The 11,148-nt window shown below is 41.2% G+C and overlaps 1 protein-coding gene across 1 annotated transcript in view; it reads left to right on the forward strand.

Moving 5' to 3' along the window:
* FAM53B (family with sequence similarity 53 member B) overlaps positions 1-11,148 on the forward strand; it is a 141,085-nt gene that overhangs the window by 36,111 nt on the left and 93,826 nt on the right. Inside the window, 1 exon segment of the mRNA XM_015422202.1 lies at positions 2,484-2,538. Coding sequence (XP_015277688.1) covers positions 2,484-2,538 — 55 coding nt within the window.

Here is an 11,148-nt window from a genome sequence, read left to right on the forward strand (position 1 = left end):
AGAGGTCCATCAGTGGCTATTAGCCACAAGGTATAGATAGGGACTCTGGGGCAAGTGATGCTCTGTCATCTTGGTGCTTGGGGGGAGTCAACAGTGGGATGGCTTCTAATGTCCTGGCCCCACTGGTGGACCTCCTGATGGCACTGGTATTTCTGGCCACTGTGTGATACAGAGTGTTGGACTGGATGGGCCTTTGGCCTGATCCAATATTGGCGACTCTTATGTTCTTATGCTTACATCTCCTTTAGGGAAGGCACAGTTGTCTTAATAAAGGTCTTGACTGATGGACAGAGTGAGGAAAGGGTAGAGAGGGTAGAGAGAGAGAGGTAGCAAGGGTGAAGGGAGAACTGAGGCAAAATATGGGCAAAGGGAAAAGGAAGGAAAGTTAGGATTGGCACTTGCTTACTGAAGCGACAGCCCAACTATATGGCCACATATTAGTACATAGTCCCACTATTTGGTGGGCATCTGACAAGTGACAATGGTTTGGATCCACCAGAAGTGGAGTGCAACTTCTCTGCCTCTTTCTGTGGGAAGTGGAGCGCACTTGCTAGAAAATATTTTGAACAGTAGATATGGGGAATGGGACTGCATTGGAGCAGCAAAAGATAAGCAATTACATTTAATTATATAAACAGTATGAAAACTTTCAAATAATTCTGAAGTAAATCATGAAAGTTTTTTTCCAGATTTGGCCTTCCAAAATCCTCTGGGATTCTTCTAAAAAGCAGATTACTGGGTCTGCATTGAGTTTCCAGGATTTCCATTCTATGTTCTGCCTTTTCAATCCCAAGATCCTGCTTTTCTCAATGTGTACCATTATCGTTTTGCTTCTCTTTGATTTTTATAATTTTTTTGTATGTGTTCTTGTAATTTTGAATTACTTTCTGGTAATCCAGCCGATATCTCTTGACACACTTCTTGAATGTTCTTCTGGGTTCTTTCCTCAGAGTCTTGAATATTTCTCTGAATACTCTGGATATTCTTTAAGGTTCTTTTATCTGAATCTTGAATGGTCTTTTGAGTTCTTTCTTCAAATTGTTGGATCTGGTGTACCAATATTCACAATAATTTCCCCACCATTACTTCAGTTCTCCGGTCTTCATCTGTTTCATCTGTACTCCTTTTTTCTTTCTCTCTTTGACGTGTTCCTGTTGCCATTTTCCTTTTCATTCTTCTGTTTTTAAAAATATTGTACACACTTTCCATATATTGTTCCCATATACTGTTTTCCATGCATATATCAAATGTACTGAAATCAAAGTTTGTACTATTAAAATAACTGAACTAAAGTATATGTCTGTTAGAATAAAAAAAGGATATGCTCTATAGTTAAGGTTCCTGTTCTTAACTTTTTTTTTTTGAGAAAAGCAGAGCACTGATGCAAGGTTAATTTTAAGTAGTATCTGAGAAATTACTGAAATTATTATATCTTAGGGTTGCCAAATCGGGCCGGGGGGCGGGGAATCCCCCGCTTCCGCGGCCCGATTTCCGGCGCAGGGGAATTCCGGCCCGGGGGGAACCCCGCCCCCCAAGCTGCATCACCGGAGGTGACGCAGCCACATTGCCGACGTTGGGGGCGTGGCTGAGCTCGTTGGAATTCCATATGGTTTTCCCCTCCGACGAGCTCAGCCACGCCCCCAACGTCAGCACGTCGCCCGTCACTTCCGGCGATGTGCTGCCGGCGCGTGCTTTGCGCGCGCGCGCACGTACAAGCGACTCCTGGATTGCGGCGACGCTCCCCCGCCGAGAGGGGTAAGAGGATTTGGCAACCCTATTATATTTAGTTTCCAATGAGATATGTGTAATCATCCGTCAACAATTACTTCTGTGAATTACATAGGACAAATGCATTAGTATTTATGCACAAGATTAAACAGATACAAATTGACATAAAAGTGGCAACATTCAGAAGCCTGCTGGAAAATGTTTCAAATTACCCCATTGCTGATCTAAAAGTCACCATTCTTAAAGAAAGGGAACTTTAAGGGGAAACGCCAATGAAAAATTGCTGAATTAGAATTCCTGAATAAGTTTAACTGTACCAGCACTTCCACAAACAATATAGAACATCTGAGCTTGGCCTGGAAAAAATTGTAGGTCACTTTAATGTACCATTTTTAACAAGTAGTCTTGTCAAATTTGAATAAGAGTAGAATTTTTTTTTTAATTCCAAATGAGTGGTTTATCTTATATTGTCACATTCATAAATTACTACGTGATCCTTCCTTGGTTTTGATTCCACAACAGAACCCTGTAAAAGGATTTCAAAGAAAACCTGTTCACGTGAATGGGAGCATTGCAAGAACAATTTAAGGACACAACTACCTCCTGTATTGAAACTTAGCATTGTCATCTTCGGCTTAGTTTGTTCGCCAGACCCTAACATATTCTACTTACCTGCATCAGGTTCTTTCAATATAGCCCTAGGCCTCAGAAGAATTCCTAAATCATCAGTGCATAATTTTTCTTCTTGTTTTCAGCACACTCCAAAGAAGATGAGTCAAGGACCCACTCTTTTCTCTTGTGGAATTATGGGTAAGTAGGAGAAACTTCCATGATTTTAATTGTCCAGTCATAACTGCACATTATGAAGGGGCAATGATCTGATTCCCAATTTTTATCCCACCCCTGAATTTTCGGCAAGCAAAGAAATGTGTTTTCTAATTTCATATGTACTTCTCTCTGAATTCCATATGGTTGGCTGTTGATCTGTTTTATGTTATACAATATGGCACTCAGCTGATGAGCTCTTTGTATAAATTTCCAAATGTCTGCCATGTATATCAAACTCTATGTGACCTCTGCCTCATCTCAAGTACTGTAGAATCTAGTAAATCATCCTTCCCCACTCCAATCTAAACCACATGGACTTAATTGAGACAATTGACAGCGAACAGATTCCATGGAAAGCATTATAGCATCTCAAAAAACAAGCTATGATGCACATCTGGTACAGTCAAACCTTTCTATTTAATGATGAGGGTAATCTAGTTCCAGTTATTCACAAGTGGGAAATAAAACTTGCCTGCCGTCCTTGGAAAATTACAGAAAATTGCACCCTCCAACCTTGGATTTCACGTTGCCCAGTATTTGAAGACTGCCTTATTATATTTCCTGAAAGTGCTTTTGAATCTCACTTATTTTGATGGCGATCCATAAAGTCAAATTGAATGCCACTTCCTAATCCATAACATTTAGAGGAAACTATAATGATCAGGACAATCACTCTTTAATTGGTATTCTTGGACAGCTGTCAGTAATGTTTGTACTGTACTGGTACCTAGGGTGCCATCCATTTGAATAGAGATTTGCTATTCAAATGATACTTGGGGTGTGGCTGGATGCTCTTGAAGGTCTGGCAGCTCTGAGAGACCTAGCACAATATATTAATTAGTTTTTTATGCTACTGGGCATGACCTCCAGACACAATTAAAACTTTAGGTACAATTTGAACCAAACTATCCTGTAACAAAAGCTAGTACATTATGAACAAAGAATCTGTCCCCACCATTCACTGGCATTACCCTCACTAGCATTAAAAGGGAGCTGAGCTGTTGTATGGAGGAAGACATTTCTCAAGCTTCTGAAATGGCCTGGGGTAGGGGAGACCAAGTTTTAACATTTTTATTTTTTTATTGCAAATGAATGGTGTAGTCTTCAAAGTCAAGGAGTGAGAGAGAGTTCTCTTTCTTTTTCTGTTCCCTATAAAGTATAAACCAAGAAACATCAAAACACTGCATCAGTCAGTCAGAGAAAATAAGCTTGTTTTGTCACTAATTTTCTATAGAACTTCATACATTTGAGCCATACTCCTGCTGGTCTTCATTTTCTAAAGTAGCCTGTTTCCAAGGGAACCTAATCTTAACTTGTTGACCAAGGACCTCGCTCCTCTTTTTCATGCCCAGTCAAGAAGAGTAAATCCTATTGACTTTATTTGTGTTTTTATTTGTAACTTTAGGCTTCTTTCCCAATACTTTCCCCCACTCTGCCTTCCAAATGACCCAGGTTAGCCAGCCAAGTCATTGTTGAAGCTTGCGCAGAGAGGTTGAAGGCTGACAACCATGATGAGTTTCAAATTATTTCCGATTAAATAGTGTGTTCTTGCTTGCGTACAGAATTGAGACAAATGCAAGCTTTCAGGTTTGGACATGGATTAGGGCCAGTGGGAAGCCAAGAAAAATAGTGCCACATGAGACATCTGGGGAATGGAGGAAAAGCTTGACTGGCTCCAAAGACGCAGAGTGTTTTGAGAATTAATTATCTATTTGGCTGCTGAAAGAGGCTGAAAATATAAGAACGAATAAAGTGGATATATGTCAACACTGGTTTTGAAAAAGGTGCCATGCACGACTGGCATTAGGATTATATCAGAATTGGCAGTAGCCTAAACCACCATGACCTATCAAGCATAGACTGAGGCAAATTGGGAATGATGATTGGTGTCCAACTCCTGCAACATGAGGCATGGGAAAGCTTTTCTTTGTCCATATGAGCCTTATCATCTTTCCTCTTAGGAGGAGACCAAACAGGACAGATACTTTTTCGGTAAATTTTTGCTTTGAGTGCTTTAACACTATCCTCCAGCAAGTGTCCATCTTTGCACTCTCATACGCTACACATCTTAGCTTGACAACAAAAATATGGATAATCAAGAATGAATTTCCCCCCCTTAAAATCAGTCACTAAAAAAAGTTCAAATCTTAACTACCCATCTAAAAAGTACTTTCTAAATTTATGAGCCATTTGCCTTAATCTGTAAGTTTCTTCTGTATGCAGTTACTGTAGATGCTTTTCAGCTTCAAAGCCACAAACTCCAGACAGTTCCAAGACATTATTCCATCTCAGTTCCCATTCAGGTTCACCAAGCCTGGAACGTAGATTGAGCACGTGATGCTGCCTTATATGGTGTCAGCCCATTGGTCTATCAAGGTAAATTTTCTGTATTATGACTGGCAGCAACTCTCCAGAGTCTTGGGTTGCACTGCTGACTACCCGGTTATTTTTACTGAAGATGCCAGCAATTGAAACTGGAACATCTTGCATTTAAAGTAGATGCTCTACCACTGAGATAGTGCCATGCCATTAAATTGTCAGACATTTAAGTACTTGGAGGAGGGGAAAACACCAAATGTTATCCCCACCTCATTGATGACATTATAGCACTGAACAATTAACATTTTGCTACATTTTAAATTGCCCTGCTTCATTATAAGGCTGGCTTGAAAATCACTTCTATATTATGTGTATCAGCTGCATGTTTTGTTGCCAAAGCCAGGATGGTATAGTCAGTAGAATGTTGAACTAGGGCTTGAGAGATCTGGGCTTGTCCAGACATATGTTTCCATGGTGGAGGGATCTGCCCCCTTGAAGCATGACTTTCTCATCCCACCCTTGCTGCAACCCATAATCCCACCCCCCATATGGGAAGGCAAGAAAGTTACACTCTGTGGCCACAAATCCTTCAGCCTGTGGAAATGTTCAGCTGGATGCAAGTGAGAAGTTAAAATCCTGTATCAGCCACAAAACTCTCTTTGCCTGATCTAGCTCAGGGAGCTGTTGAGAGGATAAAATGGAAGAGAGGATACTTGTCCACTGCCCTGAGCTCCTTGGAGGAAGGATGGGATAAAAATATGATAAACTGCAGAACTGACAGGCATAATTTCCATGCCTATGTGACATGCTGAAGATTAAAATATAAATTATGAGCTGTATGTTTGGTGAACTCTGGATCTTCTTTTTTCTTTTTTGGAAGTCAATACAGTTCAGCGCTATACCAAGAAAGAACAAAGTGCTGCTCCCAACCTTTCGATAAAACTTTTTCAGTTGGGAATTAGTCATTGAGAATTTGACTTCAGAGAGTTTGCCCCAGGTTCTATGGGTGTGAATCTATGAACATTGCCTCTGAGCAGAATATTTGCTTGCTTCTTGGAATTAGCTGAATCAGATTTGATGAGACTGCAGTAAAGAAGTGGTGCTTCTGGTACTGTTTCCTCAGTTCTTGCAAGATGGAATGCTTTTTGTATACAGAACAAAGTTTGAGTCCAGTGTCACCTTTAAAACCAACAAAGTTTGCCAACCTAGCAGTTCAAAAGCAAGAAATTGCAAGTAGATAAATAGGTACCACTTCAGTGGGAAGGTAACAGCATTCCGTGCGCCTTGGTGTTTAGTCATGCCGGCCACATGACCACGAAAACGTCTTCGGACAGCGCTGGCTCTTCGGCTTTGAAACGGAGATGAGCACCGCAACCCTAGAGTCAGATTCGACTGGCTTTCGAGCAAGGGAACCTTTACCTTTAAAATCTGTGAACAGCAGTAAATTAGCATACAAACACAAGAGTTAACAAACAGGTGAGATTTATGAAAGGGAAAAGAAGAAAAATGATAATAGATATAAAAACTGTCTTCATTTCACCAAAACAACTAGTAGTGGCATAATTATGGCCTTTATGTGAAAATAAGTTTGTGTTTCTGTACCCCCAAAGGCTGTATTTTACTTCCCAATCATGCAGAAATTTCTCATACATGTACATCAAGGGCATCCATGCAGCATAGGAGATCTTTCACTTTTGTAAGTACCAGACTCACAGTTGAGGTTCAAACTGATCTGATAGATTCTTTGTTTGGAATCCCAGTGTATTATTTGGCTCTAAAAACAGCTGTGCTGTGTGTAGTTATGGATTGGGGCCAAGGCTTTAGGGAAGGGTAAGGGAGGGGCCATGACTCAGTGGTAGAACATTTTCTTGGCATGCAGGTCACAGGTTCAAGCCCCAGCATCTCTAGTTAAGGATCAGGTTGTAGGTGATGGGAAAGACTTCCACCTCAGACCCTGGGGCGCGGCTGCCAATCTGAATAGACAATACTGACCTTGATGGACCACTGGTCGGATTCAGCGTAAGGCAGCTTCGTGTATGTGTGTTTCTTCCTCCTGTGCTGGTTTCACAATTTAAAGCCCTACACACCAAGGACTGCTTTAACACTTAGTATTGAAAAGAGACAGGTACCCGTATTGTATTGTCTTTCTTCTTTACTGGGAGTAAGGAAACTTTGTATGTGTGTGTATGCATTTCTAAACAGCACAACAAGAGTTCCTAGACCAGCTAGTCAATCTCATACCGGAATATGAGAGCAAGAGACAGATTTCTCTGCTGTCCTGCTGTAGCTGCCCCAACCAGGAGTGGTGTGTCTTGCTCTATTCCTTCTTAGTACATCAGGAACAGTACCTATAGCTGCAGGTTTGGGAGAGGGAGCTTCCAATCCAGTTGTCTTGGTGGGTTGCAAGCTGCAGTTTACTTCTGGCAGCGCTGCTGGAGAAGTGGGCTTTTTTGTAGCAGATGTGAGAGTCCCATGTACATCTTTAAACTCAGTTTCACGTGAGGTAACTTATAGATTCTTGGGACAGTAGCAGTTAAGTTGTTTTCTGAGATTAGTTAGTTTATGATGCAGTGGTGAGGTAAGGAAACTGAAACTGAGTCTAACCCACTCTTTAAACAGGATGTGGGGAAAAGTGAGAATTCTGAGACACTGGGATGAGGATTTCAGATTAATAACCTGTTAACACTACACTGTTCCTAATTCATCTGTTGCTGAGTTGGAATGTCTTTTTAAAACAGTTTACACTTAGTTCACCAATGGCTATTGTCATGTAACAGGATATAATACTTGAATAAAGCTTGTATTCCATGTCTGTAGCTCTCTAAGCCAGTTTAACCATGAAAAACCATTGCATCAAATGAGAGTTCAGAGTGCATAATGGAGGTGGGTAGAGCTGGTGGTATAGTTCTTGAGTTTTCTAAAGGCCAGGTCTGAATTCTTGCACCCAGCAAAACTGCAGTAGGGGTTACTAGCGTGATCCTGATGGAAGGAGATATGTATGTGTGGGAATAGCCACACCCTGACTTTCCTTTCTTTAGTCTCTTCTCAGATCTTTCTTATATTTTGTATTAGCTCAACCAGTGCCAACTACAGGTTATCCAGTGTCCTCAGGGCATCGCTGTGAAGTCTGGGGAAGAGAACAGTTGTTCAGATGAAAGAGTAATTCCTTCTCAGGCAGAGGAGCCAGCAGAAAGAGAAGGGCTTCTGGCCTTGGGTCCCCTCCCCCCACCGGTCTCCTGTGAAAAGTGCTGGTGATCCATTTTTCTTTACACAGGATGAAGTTACCTAATCATTTTGGTCAGGGAACCCTTGCTATGAAGAAGTAACACTTCTCTGTCATTCTGTGATGAAGATTTTTGTTTAAAAATAACTGGTTCCCAACCTTTTGGTACGGTGACCGTCAAGTCCAGATTTACATGGCATGGGTGACCCACTCTAAAAAAAAATCAAACCCCCCTAAAAACAAGCAAACAGATCACGTACAATTCAATGGAACTGCAAAAGTCTGTGGACCCTCTTTTGGGTTGGGAAACACTGTTTCTTTTGAACATTTCTCCCTTTTCCCATGTAGTAACTGTTAATTACAAATATTTTCCAGGACATGGATCTGACCATGTTGGGATATATTTAGAAAACATTACCATAGGAGAATGACAGGAAACATCACTCTGCACCCAAATGAGTTTACCTCAGTTTCTGAAGGAATATTTGGGGGCAACACTTGGAGAACTTTTATTTTTATTTAATCATTTGCAATATTTCTGTTCAAAAACCATGAGAAACACACACACACACACACACTAAAATTTGAAACATATAAACACATATAAATACACAAACAAGGAGGAGAACTAATAAGAGTTAGTGAGGGAATGCCAAGCAAAACAAAAATGTCTTTACCAGTTGGTGGAAGACAATAAGAAGAGAGAGGGAAGAAGAGATTGGATTTATACCCCGCCCTTCACTTGGAGTCTCAGAGCGGCTTACAGTCTTCTTCCCTTCCTCTCCCCACAACAGACAGACACCTGTGAAGTAGGTGGGGCTGAGAGCTCTGAAAGAACTGCTCTTGAGAGAACAGTTCTGAGAGAACTGTGACTGACCCAAGGTCACACCAGCAGCTGCATGTGGAGAAGTGGGGAATCAAACGTGGTTCTCCCAGATTAGAGTTTGCACTCCTAACCACTACACGAAACTGGCTCTAACAGAAGGAGACAGACAAATTTTCCTGGGGAGGGGCATTTGGATTTCCAGAGTTTTGGCTCCAGGACCAAGAAGGTCCTTTCTCAGGTTGCCACCTGATTGGGCTCAGATGCGGGGGGCACTTGAAGCAGGGCCTCTGAAGATGTCCGGCATCCTGGGCAGGGTCATGCAGAAGTCTTTCAGGTATGCTGATCCCAAGCCATATTGGGCTTTAAGGTCAATACCGGCACCTTGAATTGGGCCTGAAAGCAAATTGGGAGCCAGTGGAATAAGACTGGAGTGATACAGTCTCTACAACCCACTCCAGTCAACATATCTTTTGGTTATAAGGGGAAGTTGGCAAGCAGATGTGTTCACTGATGCACCCAGGCTTGACAAAATGGCATGTCTGCAGGAACTCTGGGTCAGTTGAACCATGAAAAGTGTTTTTAGCTTAGTGAATGTTCACTGCTGGTACTTCTAACAATAATGAGTTTGTGTGTGGGGGGGAACGGGGGACTTAAATTGCTTTTTTGGTGGCATCTGTACATGGATTTATTCCAGGCATACAGTGAAATTGCCAGTTCCTTTAAATTTCAGTATGTTCGAGATATTTATTTTAATTATTATTATTAATGAAGTAGAAAGGCTGTAACTTGTCCGAGTCTGTAGGCTCTGCATTTAACAATTGTAAACACCCAACTCAAGTGTAACTGGCAGCATCAAGAAGAAAAAATCAATATTTATCTACATTATAAAACTTTTGAAGTGAGGGGAGGAAGAATCTGTTTTTAGCATGGCAGATTAAAGAAGTTGAAGTGCGGTGGAGAAATTGTAAAGATTAGTTTAAAAAAAAGATTGTGTCTAGATTGCATGCAAGCACAAAGTTTAGTTGTACCGTGTTTCTTTCTGAAAAGGCAGATTATGTGCTTTCTGTCTTTAAATTTCCTATTGAGACATCCTTGCATGAATAATATTTGTTTAATCTTTTTTTCCTTGTGAAACAGGAAAGCAGGAGCACTGGTGTGGTTTCGTTGTCATTACTGTTGGCTAATTACCACCATTAAATTAATTCCACAATGAGAAGCGATATCTTTCGTATAAACAGAGGGAAAATGGAAAGTACAAAATGCTGGCTTCCTTACATTCTGTGCATACAAACAGTGCGCGAGGAAATGAACTAAATTCAGGTGCTTTACTCTAGAGGTCCATGATAAAACATTGGCAATGAGAAGTCTGCACTGTGTGCCCCACTCCACCCCTGTTTTAAAATATTGGGGGGAAAACCCCCATAATTACTTTTAAGAACTGTCACTATAAATTATGTCACAGGCAAAGATCACAGAGGAGTCTTGAGCCGGAGGATCGTGTATTAAAAAGCAACTGTAAAAGTATGTAGGTGCACATTTCTGTTGCCATAGTTTAAAGTCTATGTGACTGTTGTAGTTACTAGTCCTTATTTAATTTTTGGTAGTTAACAAACACACTAGATAAAATGTGCCATGTTATCAATCAAGGAACCTATTTATATTTGCAGTAGCTTCAACAGCAAGTTTTAATTTTTTAGTTGTGGAGGTGAAACAAAAATTACAGCTGTTTTCCTGTCATTCCAAATATATTTGCCTATATCTGGTCTGAAAGGCTGCTTCTATGTGTGCAGTAACAACTGTTTGACGCAGGCAGATTTGCCAGGTATGACTTCCTCAGAACCTTCCCAGGCAGTCTTCTCTCCATAGAGTAGTCACACAGTTATGTCAAGGCGTAAGAGCAGAGTAGGAAATGATCAGTGGCTATCTAGGATGTCACTGTGGAGGATCGGGTTTTTCTTTTTCTGCACCAGCAAACAAAGGACATTTATCTCTTTCCTTCTTTAGTGCAAACATTTTTATTGTTTTAGAAAAATCCTCAAGGCGGGGCTGGAACTAACAAATGAAACCTTTACATTACAGTAACAAAATGTGTGTTCTTCAGGTGATAACAGTTTCTTTGTAACTGTTAGGGTTGCCAACCCCCCCCCCCCGTTTTGCCAGGGGTCCCCCGTTTGCCGCCGGCCACATGGCCGGGGGGGGGAGCCCCACCCCCAACACCCACCGC

This window comes from Gekko japonicus, unplaced genomic scaffold, assembly GCF_001447785.1.
Source record: "Gekko japonicus isolate JY-2015 unplaced genomic scaffold, Gekko_japonicus_V1.1 scaffold415, whole genome shotgun sequence".
Taxonomy (NCBI): Eukaryota; Metazoa; Chordata; class Lepidosauria; order Squamata; family Gekkonidae; genus Gekko; species Gekko japonicus.